This window comes from Episyrphus balteatus, chromosome 2, assembly GCF_945859705.1.
Source record: "Episyrphus balteatus chromosome 2, idEpiBalt1.1, whole genome shotgun sequence".
Lineage (NCBI taxonomy): Eukaryota > Metazoa > Arthropoda > Insecta > Diptera > Syrphidae > Episyrphus > Episyrphus balteatus.
In genome coordinates this window covers 5,229,645-5,253,190 of record NC_079135.1, presented here as the reverse complement: position 1 = coordinate 5,253,190, position 23,546 = coordinate 5,229,645, and the positions used below count along the sequence as shown (strand labels likewise).

Below are 23,546 nucleotides of genomic sequence, written 5' to 3'. Positions count from 1 at the left end.
TTAAAAAAATATTTACTAATTCATGACTAGGATTTTGTGATTATTTTTTTTTTATACGATTTTGAAAGATATACTTTTGGGGGGTCCCAATCCCCCCTACAATTAAATTGTTCATAGAAAGAGTTGGGTTTCTCAAAATAAAGTCTTTCATGTCAGGCCTTTTGGATCCTTATTATGAATTTATGTGATGGATAATATTGAATTTATTTTTTATTAAAAAATAAATAGTCACATGCACATGCACAGCCCTGAGTGTTTGAAGGATGATGATCTTTAAAATGCAATACACATGGCTTAGAATGAGATTCTTTCGCTTTTTAACATTTGTGATGTTTAAAACGTAGTTTTCTTATGTATGTATAGTATATATTTGAAGAAAATAGTTTGTCTTGTTCCATCATTACGGGTGTGACTCAAAATCATTTTCAAAGCACAATTTACTTTGTTTGGCATGTAACGGGTGTGACATTAGACCATCTCATCCGTTACATCTTGTTTTGTGATAGTTATAGTAGAATTTATTACAATCCTATGACATACAAGCAAAAAAATGAATTTGACGCTAAACCTGTAAGATTTTGTGTCGCACCCGTAAAAATAGAAATACTCAGAAAGTGATTTTTCTCTTTTTTTGTTTGAATATTTTTGAGGAAAATTCAAAATTTTCGTTTCTATTTGATTGTTTCAAATGCAACGGGTGTGACAAAAAACTCGAGTTATTCAGTGTTCATTAATTTTAAAGCCTTAAACGTTTGTTTTGCATTTTTGCTGTAAGTTTTATTTATAAAAAAAAAAGAACTTTCCTTGTGAAAATATGTTGGAAAATATGCACCGGGTGTGACATAGATAGATTTACATAATTTCAATCATAAAATTTACAAAACATAATGATTTTAATACATTAAAGTATTGAAATACTTTTTTCAATTTTATATCACACCCGTTACAATGGAAATACCAATCCAAGTGATGTTAAATATGATCTTTTCTTCAAAATGTTTAATAAAATCATTTTTGAAGAAAAGTAAATTTGAAAAGTGTTTTGACTGTAGCAGGTGTGACAAAACATCTTTAATTTTTTCAATATTTTGATACTTTAAATGTAATTTATAAATTATATTTATAAAAATGTATCTTTGCATCAAAATATGTTTAAGAAAATGTAACGGGCGTGACATAAGGATTCACATTTTTAACATATTTTTTGCTTATTTTTAGGCAATACAAAACATGAAAAACATAATGAGTTTAACATTAGACCTCTAAAATATTTATTTTTATTTCATCACACCCGTTACAATGGAAATAATCATGCCTAGAACCTAACAATAAACCCAACCCTTCGTATGCAATTTCAAAAATTTGATCTAATTCCTAATTCACTAGCTCACTGACATGAAAAATTGGAAATCAAATAAAACAAATTAGGGAAGCTAAATAAATAAATTTTAAAAATATAGTAGGTACTTAAAAATCAACGACAAATCAAAGTAAAAAAAAAATATTAAATTAAATTAAAAAAAAAAAACAACACCTTCTCGAGCATGTACATTTCTATCAACTAACACTAAATCTTCATTCTACATTTTTTTTTTATCTTCAATTTCAAGTCTTTCCTACTACAAACTACTTTCTACATTCTTTCATTTTTTTTATTCTATCTTCCCGCTAAAAAACTTTCATTTTAAAACCATTTGTTTTTCATTTTCATTTTATTTTTTGTTTTTTTTTTTTCAAATTTCTTAAATAAAAATTTATCCTAGAAAACACAAATCGTTTTTTATTTTTTTTTTGTAAATTAAAAAATCAAAAAAAAAAAATCTTAAAGTTTAACAAAACTTATAAACAAATTGTTTTTTTATTTAAACTAAATTCCTCATCAATTTTTGTTTTACTTTTATTTATTAAATTTTTTTGTGAATTTGAAGAAAATTATTTTGTTTTTCTTATAGCATTTTTTTTTTAATATTAAAAAAATATATTCACCTCACTTTTTCCATATTAGAAAATTGTTTCTTAGTTTTTGTTTTTTTATTTTTTTTTTGGAATTCAAATTTTATAAAGGCAGCGAAATAAGAAATAAATTAAATGTGTTTTTTTTTTAGTAAATACTCGCACACAATTGCAATTTTCTTGCAATTTTTGTATTTATATTTTTTTTTTGGTAACAAATATTCACACAAATGTTTTTTTTTTTAGTAAAAAAAAAGTTTTACAAAAACAGAAAAAAAAATAATAATAAATTTAGACATAACAAATTTAGTTTTTTTTTTGTTAATAAATATTTTTAACAATAAATAGATTTTTGTTTTGTTTTTTTTTTTCGTTAGATTTATCTTTTATCTTCTTCTTTAAGTCGGTTGTATTTCCTTGTCGAGAGAAAAAAAAAGTCTTCTTGTCTTCTTCTATCAAAATTTTATGTGTTGTTGTGTGTGCATTCTCAAAAAACAAAAATTGTTTAAAACATTTTGCTTTTGCTATTTCCATTTTCATTTTGTTTTCTTTTGTTTTATTTAAATTTTGTTGCCTTGCATATCACCTTCTTCTTCTTTCTGATTTTCTTATTTTTGTTTTATTTTATTTTTTTTTTTTGAAATAGTTGTTTTAGTGTGTTTTTTTGTTTTGGTTGAGTCTTTCATTTTTTTGTTTTTATTTTTCATATAAATTACTTTTCAATGGAAAAAATCGCTTTTTTATGTTTTTTTTTTATTTTATTTTGTTTATTAATTTTTTTTGTTTTTTTGTTAAAGAAGTCCGTGTTTACACAATCACCTTTATTGGATGTAGTTTATGAGGTATTTGGTGATTAGATCTGAAAGAAAAATATATTTTAAATTTTTTTTATATAACAGAAAAATTATTCAAGCAAAAAATATTAAGTAAGCTTCAACTCGAATGATTTTTTTTTTATTTAGCTTATTTATTTTACTTCGGCTCCGAGAGAAATCAAAGCACCTTTTTTTTGTAAAATTTCAAATGGACAATTTCAAGGTTAGAAGCTCGATGAGGGGCTATATTCCATTTTACTTTTCAGACCTTAGCATGATTTCTATTAGTTAACTTGTATGGTCACTGAGGCGTATGTGTAACATTTTTTTTTTTTTGTTTTTGCAAAACTTTGACCTTCAATAAAACATTTTTACCATTGACTAATGGAAATTAATTAACGTTGTGTTGATAAAATTAACCTTTCGAAAAAAAATCAAGAGCATTTAGTTCCAAAGGACGGATTAAAAGAACGAAAAAGTCTGTTTCCAAGGTTGATTATAATTTAAATTAATTGGTTTTAAAAAAATATTGTCAATCGGTAAATGTTTACATATTTAATTCAACAGCAGGTATCAATTCAATAATACAATAATAAATACACAAGTCTTTAGAATTAAGCGATAAGTGCTGAACGGAGTTTCATATTTAGATTCAGTAAGGAAATCAGAGTTTCTGTGAATTAGTTTTAAGGTCGACTGATCAGAAATTAATGACTATAGTTTACTTGATTTATTGCCAAATTAATATCAATCAAACCATTTTGAAATGGATTAAAATTTTAAATTGACAAAATGCAAATTTTTTCCATAAAATGCAAAAAAAAAAACATCAGTATTTCGAAGAAGTGCTGTATAAGTAGCTGGTAGTGGAATTTTTACTTAAAAGTTCTTTTACCACGTAGTTTAAAACATTTATAGGAGGCAACTATTTTTGCAAGTGGACAGTTATGTTTTTTTTCTATCACAAGTTTCGTTGTTCTTGTTGCAATGTTTACTGTTGAAGCTAAATTCAACACAAGATTTTTAAATTTCATCGAAAATCTCAACCGACTAGAGCGTTTTCAAACCATATTTTTAATTTAAGAAAGCATCAAACAACTTGACTTGAAATTCCAGTGATACTATCAACAGAAGCTACTTAATTTTACTTGAAGTCAGAATTTAATGAAAATCTTTTTACTATCGTTAAATTTAATTCAAATTATTTATTTCTTCAGCGACTATTGCAATATCTTCAACACATTCGCTTCTGCAAAACGATTTTTGTACTAAGAAATTCTTCAAGAAATTATTTAAAACTAAAGAACGTGTTCAATGTAATAGTAATTTTTCAAGATTTCGAAATATCATCGGTTTTCTACAAGTACAGAAATTTCAGAAATCCAACGATTGAAGAATTCATCTGGAGTAAGAAAGAATCTGTGGTTTATTACGATCAAATGAGGTAATTTTGCCAATTTTTTTCGGAGGAACAGAATTAGGAGTTATCGTATCAGAAAATTTGAATGGAAACGTTACAATCATTGGTGGTTTTGTAACACATATTTTCGATACTTTTGCCATGAGACACAATGCAAGAATTAATACTTCTCTGGCAAATATTTCACATTCAACTTTTGAGGTTGCAAATCTTGTGAAAAAAGGATTAGTTGAGATAGCTGGAGCTGGTTTGATACCTTTGAAAGAATCAGCTGAATGGTATTCATACCCATATACAGTTTTCGATTTGGGTGTAATGATTCCATTGGAGGCAAGAATTCCCATTTTTAAAATATTTGCTTTTGTATTTTATTGGGACGCATTTGCTTTACTTTTCGCGTTACTAATATTACTCTCCATTATGCTTGAAGTAGCTTCTGTTTTATCAGGATCGTATCGTCCCGATTTTGTACATGAGTTCTTTAATTGTTTTCGTGGCATTCTAGCAGAATCAATTATTGAAGAACCAAAAGCTAATTTAATCTATTTATGTATGCTGTCATTCAAAAATAAAATGCTAAATCGACAAAGTCGGAAATTAAATAAACTAAAATCATATTTCCTCAGCTGAAAAACAGTTTTGAAACTTGACTTTATTTTTTAATACTGTTTTCCAGCTTCCTAAGGTTTTAAAAAATGTTTCTGTTACTAACAATTAATCAAAGTAATAGATGTTGAACTTTCTTTATATGTATAATAAATTGCTGATGCAAAATTTTTCATGTTGGGTGCTGATAGTTTTAAAATGTTACTCAATTTGAGCAAAGTTTTGCTCCCATACAAAATGTTCTTCAAATTTCGCCAATTTAGGATTATTGTAAAAGTGCGTGAATTTATTTGGAAGTCTTGATTTATTTCGTAATAAATGTGTGCTAAAGCTAAACACAATTGGTATAATCGTAGAGCAAAATCAAAGCAAATGTAAACATGGATAATGAATTGGATGAAAAATCATTTTGAACACAACTTATTCGCTGTATAAAATATTTATATGAATTAGAACTTCGCGTTGACACTTTTATATTCCGCATTTAAAACCATCTTTATTAAAATAGTTATACTATTTTTCCTATAGCTACAATTGAAAACAGCAGTAAAATTCAAAGAAAGCTAAGAATAATATGAAAACTCTTCAAAACAAATACCCTTGCAAATCAAATTCACCTTTTGTCTTATAATACATTTTTCTTTTATTTTTTGCTATGAAAGTCACATTATTCTATGTAGTTTTTCATTATATTATAAACTATATTGAAAACCAATATTTATACATAAAAGGTGAATTTGTTTTCCAAAAGGGTGAATTCGGTTTGCAAATTAATAAATTGAATTTTGAAAATGGAGCATTTTGTTATGTAAATTTGTAAAAGGATTGACTGTATTTGTGAAAAGAGCTTACTTAATGTAATAAATGTAATGTGGAGGAATTTTGTGTGCTGATTCCGAATCTGAAGTCAAAATTTCACTGGCACGTCACGTTTTTGAAATAATTGAATATTAAAAGGTCAAAAACGCGTTTTTTTTGGGTACATTTGACATCGAATTACATCACCGTTAATTTTTTTTTTTTTGTAAAACTACTTATGCAATCTCAAAACGCCATATTAACACGTCCTAATGGTAATAATTTTTTTTCAAAAAAGAAATTTATGATAGATATCTCAAAATCTTGATTATTTTTTTTCAAAGTAATGAATGGTTTTTTGAATCAAATTCCATCTTGCGTCTTCTGATTTGGACTTATAAAGAGCAACATATTACATATAAAAAAAACTCAATTAAAAATTAGTTTTTGAAGCTTTATAGCTCAAAAACTAGACGTGATAGAAAAAATCTTTAAACAGTTTTGAATTCAGCACACTAAAGTCAATCAAAATCACCTTATGAAGTTCTTGCTCCCGCCTTTTTTTTGGTTTTTTGCCGACCAGTGTTATTATTAATTTCTTCTATAGTACCAATAATTCATTCGCATTTTTGTAATTTGCACGTTAAAAACTTAAGGTTCGAAATCAATTTCATCGTAGTTTAGCGTAATGCAGTTTTGTTTCCATTAAAACAAAATGATTATTTTTGATCGGCAAAACCACGTAAGATCCAGTAAATCATGCATTTTTTCAGTTAAATTAAACAGATAATCCTTTTAATTTATTCAATAGAGATTGGTTAAAATTGGTTTTATAACAACGACACCAGCAAATGCAACTACAAATACAGCTTTATCTCTGTTTTCCAATATTAACAAATGGAAAATTGTTTTTTTATGGGCACTTTCTCTCTACAAAACCATAATAAACACACTCGTTTCTTCCTCTCAAAACATTAAAATTCCTAACATCAAAAACATTTATCTTTCCATATGATCAATGCTGAAGCTCATATACATTTTGTATAAGCATCAAAATATCTTAAAAAGCATTCAAAATTGTAGGCGTTAGATATGCTTTTGATTTAATCAATCATTGCTTCCTTCTCAATAACACACTCTGTCTCTAAACCAAAAAATTTCTCGCACACACAGCGCCTTCTCCGAGATAACATTAATAATTCCTACATTGGGCGCCAGTTTCCACCCCAATTCATTATATTCCTCTGTTGCCAAATGTTTCCATAAGAATGTGCAAATGCCATAACTTTACATGATTTCCATTTGAAATACCATTTGCTATTCTATATGTACCTATAATATTCTTCTTGTTTTGTAAGCTATACGTATTTTTTGGTTAGCACACATTATTCATCAATTTCTCTCGTCTGCCCAAGAAAATAATGGAAGAAATAAATTTTCACTGTGAATTTAAATTTAAAATTCTTTTATCGTTTTTTTTTTTTTTTTTTTTATTTTAAATTTTTTTCTTCTAAGAATTCAAAGATTGAAAATGAAATTTGAATTCCATTGCGAGAAGCTAAAAAACATTGAACTTTGCCATCAGTCACACACCGGAAAGATAAAAAAAAAAAACCAAGCCGCACACCATTATACCAATCCCCGATAGAGAATGAGAATAGAATTCTTTTTCCAATAACATTTTTTGTTGTTCTTTTCTTATTTTTCTATACTGCCATCGGAGCCAAGAAGTCAAGGAAATGAAAAGGATTCAGGGTCTTGAAAAAACAGGAGAGATGAAAAAAAAAAAAAAACTGTCCCCTATATGCACTTGGGGAGTTATAAGAACCCAGGGCATAACCTTTAACACACAATCAAAGAAAAAAAAACTAGAAATTCTTTTCCAGAATGAAGTTTGCAATAATCTTCGATGTTTTTTTTTTTTTTTTATTCAAGTTTGAAAAAAAAATAAATAAATAAAACTTACCTCTCGATGACCTATTTCGGTCCAGCTTGATGCGCATATTGTGTATATGCCTCGTCGGGGGATGCAGCCGTGCTAGCTTGTTCCGAATCAGCCATTGGCATTGTTGGAATTATCGTTGGTGGTGGATAGTATGGATACGATGGACTAATATACTGTAATGATGGAGAGAAATTCTATAAAAAAAAAACCACACACGTACACACACAATAGCACCGATTTAGAGGAGCAGGGAGTGTATAATATGTGGATTTAAACAATTACGATTTTTGTTTTCGTTTTTTTGGGAAGAGAGAAAAAGAGAAGAGAAAAAAAAAATATATATAATTTACCTTAATATATTTGTTATAAAAAAAATTATTAAATAATTTATGTGAATGATAAAAAAATTCTTATAAATTATTTCTAGAAACTACAAAAAAAAAAAACAAGTTTTAGACTTAGGTACTAACTGAATACTTACAGATGAAAGAACACAAAATGAAACTTAGTGAATGAATAATAAAATGAAGCTTACAAACAAAAAAACATTTATCAAGGCTTTGAAATTTTTTTTTTAAGAGGAATGAATCAATTTTTATAAAATTTTGAAAAAAAAGTTTACCCAATTTTTTTTAAATGAATAGGGGAAATAGGAAAAATTTTTATAAATTTTTTGAATATCTGTAAGATTTTTTTTGTTTTACTACAAATGTAGAAGTAAAGTTATACCAAAAATTCAATTTAATGACCTAATTTTTTGAATTCCTATCGAATGAAATTTCTGGCAAAATACATAGTCTAAAATGCCGTGCAAACAAAAAGTTTACAATAAATTCATTTTTTTTTTGCTACTTAAATGTTTATGAAAAAAAATAAAAATAAAAAAAAAAAAAATTAGTCACAAACCTGCATGGCACAAGCTTCGAACATCAAACGATTTTGGTCAAAAAGTTCCTCAAGACCCTAACAGGAAAAAGAAAAATCAGTACAAAAAATTTGTCTTGCAAAACTAAAATACAAAAATGAATTAAAAAAAAAAAAAAAAAAAAAACAAAATTATAACATTTCCATCACCAAAAAACTTCCTTCTATTCAATACCTACCTACTTCAATAAAGTAAAAGTATCGATATAGGACCGATACTGCATTTCGTGAAAACATATTTTCAACTATTAAAAAAAAGGGAAACCGACGAAGTTACGAATACCAGAGTTACGGGCGACAGAGTTACGGCCGTCAAAGTTACGCGAAACCGAAGTTACGAAAAACTAGAGTTACGAATTCTAAAGTTACGTTAAGCTATAACATGTGATTTTTGGGTTGGCAACAATTGCAAGGAACGATATGGAATTATGGAAATACAAACAAAAGATTAACATTTTTCTCATTGGTCAGAACTAAATGAGTAAAGCCAAAATGGGTGTTATTTAATCTTGTAAAATTTTGATTGGATAGTTATAGATATACATATGGTTTTGTTTTTGTGAGAAGATCGCAAAAACGTTGAAATAGAAAAAAAAAAAAAACATAAGTATTAGGGTGGGTCAAAAAAATCGAAATTCTTTTTTTTGATTTGGTACTCCGAAAAATCGATTGCTAGACACCTCTAAAATATACACACCAAATATGAGCTCTTTATATTAAGGGGAAGGTCCTCCGCTTTGCAATTTTCCATTTTTACATCAAGCTTCTACTAAAAAAAAATAATTTTTTTATTAATTGACTTTTTAGCAAATTTCTTTTCAGATTCTTGTAGGAAATTGAACGCTCTACAAAAAAGGCCTTATACACTTTTTTCGTTTATCTAACCGTTGAATAGATATTTGAGGTCCAAAAATCGAAAAAATCTTTAAAAATTCGTTTTTTGTTCTTAATTTTGTAACAAATTGAAAAATTATAAAAATCAAACGCGCAAGACATATTCTTGTTGGAAATTGATTGCTTCACAAAAAAGGTCTTGTTAACTTTTTTCATTAATCTAACCATTCTAAAGATATTCGAGGTCAAAGTTAAAAAAAAATATGAAAACATTTTATATTTTTAAAAATTTTCCAGTTTATTGAAAATTCATTATTTTCAATTTAGCAAGACGGATTCTTGTAAAGGTTTAAACGTTCTACAAACAATTCCTTGGCATCAAATTGATTGCTTTAACCGTTTAGAAGATATTCGTATCCAAATCGCAATGCATACGGGTCATAAGAAAACTATTGAAATCAGTGGGCATTGGTTTGGATACGAATATCTTCTAAACCATTAAAGCAATCAATTTGATTCCAAGAAATTTTTTGTAGAACGTTTAAGCCTCTACAAGAATATATCTTGCTAATTTGAAAATAATGAAGTTTCAGTGAACTGGAAAATTTTTAAAAATATAAAATGTTTTCATAATTTTTTTTTAACTTTGACCTCGAATATCTTTCAAATGGTTTGATTAATAAAAAAAGTCAATAAGACTTTTTTTGTGGAGCAATCTGTTTCCTACAAGAATATGCCATGCGCGTTTGATTATTATAATTTTTCAATTTGTTACAAAATAAAGAACAAAAAACGAATTTTTAAAGAATTTCTCGATTTTTGGACCTCAAATATCTACTAAACGGTTAGATAATTCAAAAGAGTGTATTCAACCTTTTTTGTAGAGCGTTCAATTTCCTACAAGAATCTGAAAAGAAATTTGCTAAAAAGTCAATTAATAAAAAAATTATTTTTTTTTAGTAGAAGCTTGATGTAAAAATGGAAAATTGCAAAGCGGAGGACCTTCCCCTTAATATAAAGAGCTCATATTTGGTGTGTATATTCTAGAGGTGTCTAGCAATCGATTTTTCGGAGTACCAAATCAAAAAAAAGAATTTCGATTTTTTTGACCCACCCTAATAAGTATGCTTATGTAAGTTAGGGGGACATAATTGAAATTAACTTCTTATTTGTCCAACTAATATTGCACCTACGTATCGATATTCTCTTATTTATGTTTCCATAATTCCATATCGTTCCTTGCAATTGTTGCCAACCCAAAAATCACATGTCATAGCTTAACATAACTTTAGAATTCGTAACTCTAGTTTTTCGTTACTTCGGTTTCGCGTTACTTTGACGGCCGTAACTCTGTCGCGCGTAACTCTGTTATTCGTAACTCCGTTACCATTTTAAAAAATAAGGATCTTAACCTATGAATTGGCGTAGTCTATGGCGAAATTCAGAACTGTTTTCAAATTAATAAAAAAGTAAATAAGACTGATGTCTTGGATAATTACAGACATGAACCAATCAGTAAAATTTGAATCAAATTGCATTAGCCTTAAACATGAAATACTTGTATCTACGCGACTAAGCAAAATATTATGTATACGAAGAAAAATGATGCTCACTTAAAACCCAAAAATAAGATAGTCTCGCAAATTATCTCATTTCGATTGTCAAATCTTATAGGTACCTAATATTTTTGCATTTGGAATTCGAAATGAGATAGTTTTCGAAATTTGCTCTTGTGAAAACAGTCTAACAAGAATTTTCTTCAAAAAAAAATCGGTTAATAATCATTTTTATCAAAAAACTAAACCAACTTCCATTGATTTTATGGTTTTTCTAATAGTTCCTATGGCCAGAACTGAACGAAATTAAAATGGAACCACATTGCAGCCACCAGCTATCCAATACAAAAAGAATTATCATTTGGTTCACTCAGTCCAAAGTTATGAGGTAACAAACACAAAAAAATACAGATGAATTGAATACATCCACCTTTTTGGAAGTCGGGAAAAACAAAGAGATTTCTTATCAATAAAGCGGAAAGTTTTTGTAAGTAAAGTTAATGGCTTTAGTAATGAAAATTCAAATTGCAAAAAATACAATAGAAAAAATTTTCTCTTACACATTTAGATTAGCGAACAAATTGTAAAAAACAAGTAAAAAAGTGTAGGTAAAATATGAAAATACAAATTTAAAAAAAGAATATAACATTCGTAAATTTTTTTAATAAAGTTGGTTAACCATTTTGAACCAATTAACACTTACAGCCGAAATTACAAAAATAAAAGAAAATCAATTTCCCGCTTTTGAAAATTTAGTTTTGCAAAAAAAAAACTTTCATTTTTTTTAAAATTTAATAAGTAACTTGGGAGCAATTAATTAATTACAAAACGTTCTATGACAGGTACCGCTAGTAATGATTTTCAAAAAAAAAAACTTTTTCTTTTCATAAAAAGATAGACCTAGTCTAAAAAGTAACCCTTCAATTTTTGTAATTAAAATCATGAGAAAATAAAATTTTCCAAATGACAGAAACCGTTTGCAGAAATTAATTCCAAAAACCTCTTTGTAGAGTCTCCAAAAAAACGCTACATATCGAGTTCAAAAATATTTATAATGTTGCTTTTTATACAGACAGACATCCTGAAAAAGAGACAGATATACAAGCACATTATTTTTTTTTCACAATTCACATTTTCTTAGTTTAAGTTCTGAACTGTGCTCCGAAATATTTATAATTAAGTAAATTTTTTGTATTTCAAAGAGAAATGTGGTAAACTAGTGTAAGCCTTGATTTTGTTTATTCCACTCCACATTCATGGTAGTTTTTAAAAACTCTTAAGACATTGAAATGCAATGTTAAAAAAAAAACTACTTTAATCAAAGGCATAACACAAAATTAAAAAGTTATACATTTTTGTTGAGAATTGTGTTTTTTTTTTAAACAGGTTGACCAAATTATTCAATTTTACTATATTCCTCTGTACTACATTTTGTAGTTGAAAAAAAAATTTGTATTTGAATATAACAAGAGCGAAAATTAATTTGGCTAAGCATTTCACATTTGTTTAGTCCGATTTCAAAAAGAATCTCTTTACAATTGTTTGAATTTAGGGGCAAAGAAAAATTTTTAAAAACACGATTTTTAGACATCTAAGATTTTAGGGGATCCATTCTAACAAATTTGAAGTACCTATATTCGGCACAGAATTTTGTACTTCTCCCAAAATTGACGACACAAAATTCTTCACTTCCATTATTTCAGGTTCCCCTCTTATTTAAAATCATAAGATCATTTAGAGCACATTAATTTTGGAATTTGTTTGATCTTTTACTGACGTTTTAATTTCTCTTGTTTAGAAAAAAAAAATCAAGTTTAAAAGAATAATTCATATCTTTTTTACTGCCCGAGATATCCTCAGTTGTTTGGTATTTTTATAAATTTTAAAACACCATTATCTCCTTTATGATATATGAAGAAAAACCCACTAACTTAATTTTAAGATATTTTGGGCAATACAAAAGATATTAAAAAGATTTAAACAGTTATCGAAAGATGGAAAACAGTTCTTCTAGAAACAGATATACTCAAACAATTTTCCTTATAAAAAAGAATAAGGTCCGAAGAACTAAAAAAAAAAACGTTTTTCTGCTTTCTAACGGTAGTATCTCAAAAACGGGAGCTGATTAGTTGTTTCTGAGTTCTGATTCGAGTTCAGCACACCGAAAACCTTCAGAAAAGTATATTTTTGTTTCGGCAACAAAACCCAGTGTTATTTTTAAACCACCGCAGTCTGCAAACATGGAATCAGAAATAATTTCCTTAATTTAATCCACTGCAACTATTGATAGTCGAACTGTTGACACGATATGTTCAATATTTCAATTCCAATATCTTTATTTTATATCTCTAGCTGAAATGAAAATAGTGAATAGCGTTGGGATAATAAATACCACTTTATGTGATTACGTTTTGGAAGTATTACAGAAAAGCCTGATTATAAAATTTTGTCATGTCCAACTTTTTTTCTTGCCTAATTTACAATTTGGAATTAATGATTTATCTAACCTTATTCAGGCTAAAGTGAGCCCCACGGGCAAATTAGAGATCGAGATCATAACAGCGCCGAAAAAAGAAGCTTCAAGACAAAAGCAATTGTGTAGGAAAATTCAAAGGTTTTTAAATTAAACATATCGCTGGCTGAGAATTATATGGTTGTATGTCAACCCACCTTAGTTTTGAGAAAATCGATCTCAAAGTTTTTTAAGGCTTGTTTTTGGATAAAATAGTTACATAGCAGTAAAGTATTGATGCAATCTCATAAAGGACCCTAAAAAAAATCATAAAACCATGAAAAAAACATTAATTTCACCACAAAAAAGGATTTTATGAGCATTTTAAAAAAATGACATAGAACCTTTTTATGAAAAAGTTTGTAAAAAAATTTGAAAAAGGTTCTATGTTCAACATAGAACCTTATAGTTATAAAGAGCTTACATGTAATAAATGGATTTTATATGAAATAAAGTGACTTCATTATGAAATAGACTTTGATTTAATTTAATTTTTTTCAAGTTTTGCACAAAACAGTCAAATTCTATTTTAAATAACAGAAAAAAATACCACAAATCACGTTATTGCATTTATAGAAAACAACAATTCCTGCTTTTGTTGAATTAGGTACAAAGAAAAAAGACATGCCAAAAACAATTAGAATTTGTATTAAATCAATCGGATTTTGCATGCTTTTTCCAAAAAGACAGTCGTCTTACAATAATCATCTTCTACGGTGCTAAATGTATGCCAAAAAAAAATTTTAATTTTGTTTAATCTTTTAATTTTAATAAGAATGCACATAAAATTTATGAAAAATCATTTCAATCTTAGCACTTAAATTTTCTTAAGAAGAAAATTCTTGTTAAAATGAAGTTCACTTTGATTTTAACAAAGTTTAAACAAATTTTACTTATTTTTATTAGAAATCTTATTAATTTAAGAGGATTGGATCTAGTATATCTTGCCATCGGATTTAGGTTTGTCCGAAGGTACATTTTTGGTACTTTTTGAGATTTGACTTCTTTTGTTTTAAGTTAAGGAATCTAAGTATTTCTTTAACTTTTGGTTTATTAATACGAACTATGAAATTCCCAACCTCGATTATGAAAAAAAAAAAGGTTTCAAAAAATCACTTCCAATTCTTGGCACACAAAAAAAAAATACTCTAATTTAATTAAAATGTAGGAATATCTAGGTTAGGTAACCCGAATGAATTATTGCAAAAGTTAAGGTTGGATAGTACATATTTTGGTTTAAAGAGTACAGAACGAGATACAAAAATTCTTTGCTGTTTAGCAAAAGCCCTGGAATGAAATTCGCTACTTTAATAGTCGATAGTTGATAGTAAAAAACGAAGAATTATGGAGCAAAATCGTCGTTTTTGACTGTCAACTATTGACTATCAAGTTAGCCGATTCCACCCCTGTTGTTCAATACCAACAAAAACAGCAAAAGATCTTTTATTTTTACTTTAGTTAAAAAAAAAGATCATTTCCATAAGATTTCTTTTTGAAAAATTTGCGCAAAAAAGGTTCTATGTAACTTAAATCAATGTATTTTTTGTTTGAAAAAAAATCAGTAAACATAGAACCCATGTTGCAATTTGAATAACATAGAACCTTATTATATTAATACATTTATGTGAAATCATGAAAGTTGTATGTCTTTTTTACCTGTACCGTCGCCATTAATTTTTTTCTAATTTTTTTTTAAATTTTATCTGAAAGCCGTTGAAATTACAAAAATTTTGGTGTATAAAACTCATTTTTTGTATTTTGTATGAAATACACCCTTATAATTTTCAGCCAGCGATATAACAAAACAAAACTTGACTATTCACTACCCTCTAAAAAACTTTTTTCAGTTTCTAAGCTTGAGAGAGTTTAAAAAAAAAAAAAAAACTAGAAACAATATTTCACAAATTCGATCGAAGTATTTCTATTTACATTTTTTAATATTGTTTAAAATAGATACTAAGTTAGCTTAGTAGCAGAAATATTTTTTGAATATTTAAAGTACAAAAAAGAAATCTCAAAGCCTTGTTAAAACTAAAATTCTATCTGTTAAACAAAATCTTAAATCGAGTCTTAAAAAAAAATTCCCTTAAAATAATTTATTAATTAAAGTTTGTGTTAAATTTATAACTAACCGAATTGCCAATTTGTAATGTGGCTAATTGTGGCATCATTGTTCCATATGGCACTGTATCACCGCTAACCATCATTGAAATGCCACGTGGTTGAACCTGGTTAACACCATCTGTTTTATATGGAGTAACACCTAATTGTGGTGCCATTTGCATATACTAAAAAAAACAAAAAAAAAAAAAATATTATTATTAAAATTTGTTTAATTGTAAAAAGATTCAAATTAAAAAAAAAAAAAACCTTACCTGATCCTCTACCTGAGTGATCGGTTGTGTCATCATATAACTTGGAATCCATTGTGAACCAGCCATTGGATAGGCACCAACTTGTGGTGCACCAAAACGTGTATATGGCACCCCAATTGGTGTACCAACATTAACACTAACACCATTTTGTTGCATTGTTGGATCATATGCAACTGGTATACCTTCGGCAGCAACATCACGCCACGTTCTAGCATTTTGATCGGGACTCTTGAAGGGATTCTTCTTTTTGGGTCCACCATCGGCAAATTTAACCAATAATGGATCTTTGGCACCCGGTATTTGATTACCATTAAACATTTGTATAATTTGTTCGCATTTTTCACGACTTTCCATACGTGCAAAGCCAACACCTAGAAAGAGAATTAAAAGAGATGGAATGAATAAGTTGAGAAATTATGCAATTGTTTTGAAAATACTCTGTAACTTGTGCTATTTCAGTCAATTTTTAAGAATCTTTCTAATGATCTTGATTCTAGACAGTTGAAGCTATGAAGTAAGTTAAGAACTGAATAACATATTTCATATTTATTGCCTTGCAATCGATTTGAAACTAATTTGCAATCAAAATGAAACTAATTTCTAATTGTTTTGAAACTTAATTGCAATTTTTGCTTTCAATTTTTCATAATTTTACACTGATTGCAATTCTTTTTAAATTCAATCCTAATCGATTTTTAAGAAATTTGCAATTTATTTGAAACTAAGTTGCAATTTGTTTCAGACCAATTTTGAAGGCAGTTGTTTTTCTTCAGTCTTTCTACATAAGTTGCTTTTTATACATAGGTATATCTCTGAACTAGAAAGAATATAGTAACTTCTACTTTCCAATAGAGTTGAAACCAATTTTTGACTGATTTGCAACCAAATTTGCAATATTTTAAAAAATCTCTAAATGAGTTAGAAATTTCAAATAAATGTTAAGGAACCGCTAATATAATATCTACTCAGTTTTTTTTTTAATAAAGTGCAAGGTGCAACCAATTTGAAACTAGTTGGTTATTAATTCCAATAAAATTTTACACAGGGTCTCTGTTATACGAGAGACTTAAATATTTACCCTTCGTTCAGTACTAAATTGCAATGCAAAATTTAATATTGATTAGTTTATAATCAATTTAAAACTTTTATGCAATCGATTTGCAACTCAATAACAATCGATTTTAAAATCAGTTTTGTATCAATATTATTTTCTAGAGTTTTGGAAATGATTTTTTTTATAAATTCCCAATGAACTAGAGGTTAAGTCGGTAAAAGTAAGACTTTCTAGTTTGCAATCAGTTTTTAATGATTTGCAATCGGTTTGAAATTGTTTTTTCTTAGTTCTAAGGGACTTTTCTCTTTGCTAGAGACTTGTAATTAAAGTCTCAAGTCAGTACAGGGTTACATCGTAACATTTCTTAGTTCGCAACTGATTTGAAACTTATTTGCAACCAGTTTGAAACTACTTTGCAACCAATTTTAATTTAACTTCTGGTTGAGTTCAGCAATCTTTTCTCTAGTAACATTTTTTAAAAGAAAATTTACAATCAAAAGTTCAGCTTCAGGGACACTTTGGGAGGTTTGGTTTTTAGGTTTTGAGAAAGGATTCTTTTAAATAAGGCTTTACTTTATATTTTTTAAAGACTTACCTTTAGAATTACACTGCTGATCACGAAGGATACGTGTGGACACCACTTGACCGTATTTCGATAGCATATTCTCTAAATCTGTCTCCTTGAAGTGTGGTGGCAAATTTGCAATGTACAAATTTGTAGGATCCTGTTCTTGTTGCTGTGGATTTTTGTATATGATTTTTTTTTATCATCATCATCATCGTCATAATCATCATCCATGTGCCATTTGAAATATCCATTTTGTTTTGTTTAATATTTTTTTTTTTTGCATTTCCATACAAAAATTATATAAAAGAACAACAACAACAACACATAGAAGGCAGTGAAGAGATTATATTTTGTTATCGGTAGATATTTTTTGTTTTTTGTTTTATGTGGTTTTTCATCATATAAATAGGTTGTTGTAGAAAAATAGAGAGGGAAAAAAATTTTTTATATTAGTTTAAGGTTTTTATTTTTAAAACAATTGCGGTTTTGTGTGGTGTATTTTGTATGTGTGTTGTATGTGTGTTAGAGAGAGAGAGTGTGATTGTTTTTCTTCTTTCATATTTTTTGTGTGGTATGTGTGTAGCGTGTTTTTTTTTGTTAAGCTAAGCCTATCCCTACGACAATAGAATATACTAATCCTACGTTTTTAATGTGTGTATTATGTTTGTGTTGTTGAATAATTTTTTTTTTACAATTTTTTTGTATTTTTTTTTTAGGTGAATTTGTTGTAAATTTTGATAAATCGAAATAAAGCCTATATCCCGTTCGTGACATAAATAAGAAATATAAAGGATTTATTCTATTTAAAAATCGTTCACTACTTTTATTTAGCCTTTTTGTGAACAAAAAACAATGGCGGATTTAATTTTGTCAGCAAAAATGAATTAAAACAAAAAAAAAAGGATAGGTATCCAAAATCTCAATTGAGTAGTGCATTTAATAGAAAATCTGAAATTGAACAAAAACAAATTTTTTGTTGCTGTAGTTACCACATTCAGTAAATCATTTGAAATTGAAGGTTTAATTCCTTCATCGGAAATATGAATTCAGAAAACTAAGCTTTATTCTGGTTATTTGGATGAGGACTATCCCAGAATATATTTATTATGCAAGTCTTTTTTGCAATTGAACCACGTTTTTTAAGAACTAAAAGTGGGTTAGGTAAATCGAAAAAAAATATATTCAAATGGGGCCAGAATTTGAATGGTAGATAAAATATCATTGAAGTTTAATCAATGAAAGTCGGAAAAAAAAATACGAAAGGCTTACATTTTTCCATGAGTTTCCCTGGAACTAAAAATTTACTGTCAAGGAACAAAATCCTATGTTATTTTCATAAGAATCTTCACCTCTTCACGGGTTGAAAATCTTGGGGATTATTTTTTGTATTTATTTTCAACCACGAAACATACAAATTTCAAAATAAGAACCACCCTAATGTTCATCAGTGCCACCATAGATTCTACATTACTTATCGTAGTTTGATAAGTGAGGTATCGTTGGAAGCGTCATTGCTTGGCCGCTGGTTATAGGCTATGTGGGGTCATATTTAATTGAAAATGGCGCCATCTGGTGGCAAATTTCAGAAACAAATTTCAAAAACAAAAAAATATCATATGTCACTACTTATTCCTGTGAAAAATTTTAGATGAGACAGTTTACTTGCTACTTTTTAGAACTTTTGGTCACATTATCTAAAAGAGACCTTTCTTTTGAAGTCTCATTTAATGGATTTGGAATTTTTTTTTTTTAATATTTCCACGACAAGGGACATTTTTTACCAAAATGCATAGGATTGTTCACTTATAACTTATATTTTTAATTCAAACTTTATTTCGGAAATTTAGTCCAAAAATATCTTCTTTCAAAACTGCATATGAACAGAAAGTACCTAATAACTTTTTTTCTGTCAATGAACATATATTCTTTGAATTAATGATAAGTTACTCGCTGATTATCAAAATTTACAACACAAACAACCAACAAAAAAATAAAATTTATATAAAATGTGTTAAAAATAGTGTATTTTTGTTGTCTCAAAAGATTGAAGCCTACAAAAGTATAATCCTTTCAAAGAGAAAAGCTTTACGACATTATTTTTTTTTTTTTTTTTTTTTGTAATAATAAATCAATTTACAACAACACAAAAAGCAATTTATTAATTTAATAAATCCCTGCACTCTTTTGAGAAACACATCTAAAGAATATATAATATTTTGTTTTAAGAAACACATCCTAAGGAACTAATTTATTATATTATTTTGTTTTCTACTAAAATATTTAATGAATTTCTAGGAAAAACAGTTTTGAATATAAAGTTTTTTTTTTATTTTTTTTTAAGGAAAAAAAGTTAAATAGTATATTTATGGCCGGCTCACTATTATTTTGTGTAAAATATATATATTCATATAAATATTTATAAAAACATTATTATTATTATATAGAAATATTAAAAAAAAAAAATATTATTGAAAAAAAATAGTAAAATTAAAAAATTGGAAAAACAAATTATAGTAGTTTAAAAATTATCTAGATGTTTTATTATTTGCTTTCTTTTATTAAAAAAATACAAAAATTTAATTTTTTGTATTTTTAATAAAATATAAGCAAAAATAAAACATTTTTTTTTTATTTATTTAATTAAATTTGTTATATTTTATTTATATAATTCAATTACTTTTTGTACAAAAAACAAAAACTATTTATATGAGTTAAAGTTTTACAATTACAACTTTTTAAAAACAGCGTTTACAATGAGCTAGAATATATATATGTATTTATATAAGAAACGGGGCTATGTTTAAATTTTTACGAAAATACCTACATACTTTACGGGGTTAAGAACGGGTAAAAAAAAAAAATTTAACTCTTATTTTTGTTATGAGTGTTATTTTTTATTTAACATTTAGTTACAATAAATTAAATTAAAAAAAAAATTAATGTGTAAAAGAATTGTGAAATACTGCTTTGAAAAATTGTGTGAGTTTTGTTTAATAGAATTTGTAAAATGTTACGAGAAGTAAGACAAGTGCATCTGTGATTTAATAGGTTGTGCACCTCTGCACATTTTTATCTCTTATGAGAGAATAATTTTTGCTTTCACTAAAAATGAAGCTTGAATTTTAAATTTTAATGTAGATAAAGTATTTGAAGGATATATATATATTTTTTTCATTCAAAAGACTCATGTAATTAAAATGAGCTTTAGCTTAAAGGTTTAACTCAATTTTTGCTGAGTCCAAATCAGATGAATCCGATATTAAAATTTCGCGAAACGGCATTTGTTCAATGGCGGTCAGTTTGACACTAACAATAACATTTTTAAGGAATAAAAAACTGAATATTATCACAACAAACAAGCGTCAAATAAACGGCAAATAAAAAATGCATAGGTTGTAGAAACGTTTTGCTCAATTGTTTATCTCAATTTAAAAGCGACAAAATTACGGCAAATTTCGAAGTATCAAACGATTCAAAAAGCCGTTATGTTTTATTTCAACTGTAAACGGTAAAAAGCGGCAAATAAACGGCAAATCAAGAACATTGAAGGGTTAGTTTCATTTTTTTGCAGTTTTTTCTTAAACGAAGTTATATTAGCAAAACATCAAAAATGTTGTACAAAAAAAATTATTCTCGACAAAATAACGACAAATTTGCCGTTAATTATGTAAAAACCTTTCTTGAGTCGATTTCTTGTTAAAATGGTATCAAACTGACACCAAATTTAAATACTCAACAACAACATCGTTCTTATCGCTACAAATATGAATTTATCAATCGTGTCGTGAATCAGTATCTGAATTTCTTTTTAATCTTTGGTTTGTTTAGAAGAAATTACCTCCAAAAATCGTACTTTATCATTTAGTACTCTCGATTGATTGCTTATTACAATAATGACTGTGTGTATAAGTTACTGTGTTAAATTTAAACAAAAATATAAATAAACGTTTGTTTTTTTTTTTTAACTTAGAAAAAATGTTCCTGATTTTGTGTTTCTCAACAAAAATGATTAAACTGCTTGGTTTGTATTTACACTGGATATGCAAAATTTACTCTTCAACAATATATTTTTTTTTAAGTAGTTTGGTTAAATTGGAACGTTCTACTTTTTTACAATATTTTTTTTTTTTTAATTTTATATTATGATTTATATAAACGGGGGGACGAGTATAATAAATTATTATTTACTTTGACTGAATATATTTTGAAAAATACTACCTATAAGTACACAATTAACAAAAATTATATAGAAAGAAAACTCTCTTACAAAATTACATTGAAAAAATATTTAAGCTATCTAAAAAAATATTCGATTGGGTCTACCAAAAAAAAAAAAGAATTAATTATTTGTATATAGTTTTTTTAAAAAAATATTTATATTTAATATTTTTTAAAACTCAATGAATCTAGTCTATTTGAAAAAAATTAAATCTGTCTATAGTATGTAAATGTAATGTATCTAATATCTAAGGGTAGGAATGGGACGGAAAGGAAATATACTTTAAGAAGTACTAAGATTAAAAAAAAAAAATGAATAAAATAATAAATTACAAAGTTAAGAATAAAAAAAAATTAATAAATACGAAATAAAATTAGAAAAAAAAAATCTCAATATTTATGTATATATATTTTTTTTTACCTGACATCCAACACACGACTTTTTTTTCATTACTTTAAATTAAAAATGTATTTTTTTTTTCTTTTTATATATTTTTTAAGTAATATTTTTTTGGGTATAATTGTTAGCATCCTTTTTTGGAGGATGAAATCTAAGAATGCAAAATTATTGTTTTCCAATCAATTGTGGTCAAGCATAACCAGAATATACTTTTTTTGCGACACCAAATTACTTTTTTATATATAAGTTTTATATATCAAAATGTTAAAAAACTAAAATACTCAAAAAATATACAAAAAGTAATTGAACTTAGAAAAAAAAAATAAATAAATAATTTAAAATGAATATTTTAATTTTGTACAAAATAAATAAAAAAAAATCCTTTTTTTGTTGTTATATTTTTTTTTTTGTAATTACAACGCTTTCGTATATTAAAATAAAATAATTAAAAAAAAAATATATAAAATAATAATAAACAGAATAGATTTAAGAAAAAAGATAGAGAGAGATAGATATAGATAGACAGACAGGGGTGAGTATTACTTGCATGCAAACAAACGTACAATGGCCGGCCTATGAAGCACCCAGATACCCACTTTGGCCATCTGAGCTTGAACGCCCTTCGCTTGGAGACCTTTAACAGCGCCCTCTGCATATGTTGGCAGCTCGAAATCTACAAATCCATAGCCTGTAAATAGATAAATTTGTGTTGTTTCCACGACAAAATACAAAAAAAAAATATTTTTAACAAAAAAAATACAGGATATCCACATTGAGAATGGAAAATGGATAACAATACACAAATAAAAAAAAAATTTGGGAAGAGAAGGAAGAGAAAGAGAAAAAAAAATTGCAATAATTTTCGGAATATGGTTTTTTGTAAATTATTATAATAAACATATTTTTTTACTATATTTTTATAAGGAATCGAGGTTTTTGCTTAATTTATTTTTATAAATATAAATATTTTATTAATTTATTTATTATTTAACTGGTTTGTTTTCTATAAGAAATATTAATAGTATATTTTTTTTGTTAACTACTCATAACTATGTCTACTTTGGATTTTATGTGCTTTAAATTGAACAAAAAAATTTAAGATAACTAAAATTTTAATGAAAAAAAAAAAAAATATAACTCTTTTTTGAAAAGAAACAAAATTTTAATTCAAATTATATTTAATGAAAAAAATATTTAAATTAAAAAAAATATATAATAAATTAAGCATTAAAAAAAAAAAAAAATTTAATTTCAATTTTCAAAATTAAAACATTTAAATAAAAATAAAATAAACTTAAAATAAAAATAAATGACAAAAAGGTGAAGAAAAAAATACCTTTACATTTGTTTGTTGTTTTATCTAGGATCGCTTTTGTTGATATTATAGTTCCGTATCTGTAAGAAATTATTAAAAAAAAAATATTATTTTAAATAAAAAGTCATATATTGTTTTAGATTGCAAATTTTTTTGACTGAAAATTAAGAAATTGTAGGCAGATAGTGTTGCCGCCATAAAATTTGATGTACAAATTTAAGTGAACAGAAATGTAGGTAGTTTTTTGGAAAAT

General features: G+C 26.6%; 1 protein-coding gene across 18 annotated transcripts in view; it reads right to left on the bottom strand.

Annotated features, from left to right (window-relative positions):
- Positions 1-2,492: 2,492 nt before the first annotated feature.
- LOC129908683 (protein alan shepard) overlaps positions 2,493-23,546 on the bottom strand; it is a 487,297-nt gene continuing 466,243 nt past the window's right edge. For 12 of the 18 annotated variants that reach the window (XM_055985360.1, XM_055985359.1, XM_055985366.1 and 9 more), the window contains 8 exons: positions 23,315-23,373; positions 22,542-22,666; positions 17,388-17,529; positions 15,739-16,109; positions 15,496-15,651; positions 8,444-8,500; positions 7,559-7,731; positions 2,493-2,812 (listed from right to left, as the gene is read on the bottom strand). In XM_055985360.1, coding sequence (XP_055841335.1) covers positions 7,570-7,731; positions 8,444-8,500; positions 15,496-15,651; positions 15,739-16,109; positions 17,388-17,529; positions 22,542-22,666; positions 23,315-23,373 — 1,072 coding nt within the window. In that variant the 3' untranslated portion in view covers positions 2,493-2,812; positions 7,559-7,569. The remainder of the gene's footprint in view (positions 2,813-7,558; positions 7,732-8,443; positions 8,501-15,495; positions 15,652-15,738; positions 16,110-17,387; positions 17,530-22,541; positions 22,667-23,314; positions 23,374-23,546) is intronic. The other 6 variants (XM_055985361.1, XM_055985365.1, XM_055985362.1 and 3 more) reach the window with 5 other exon arrangements.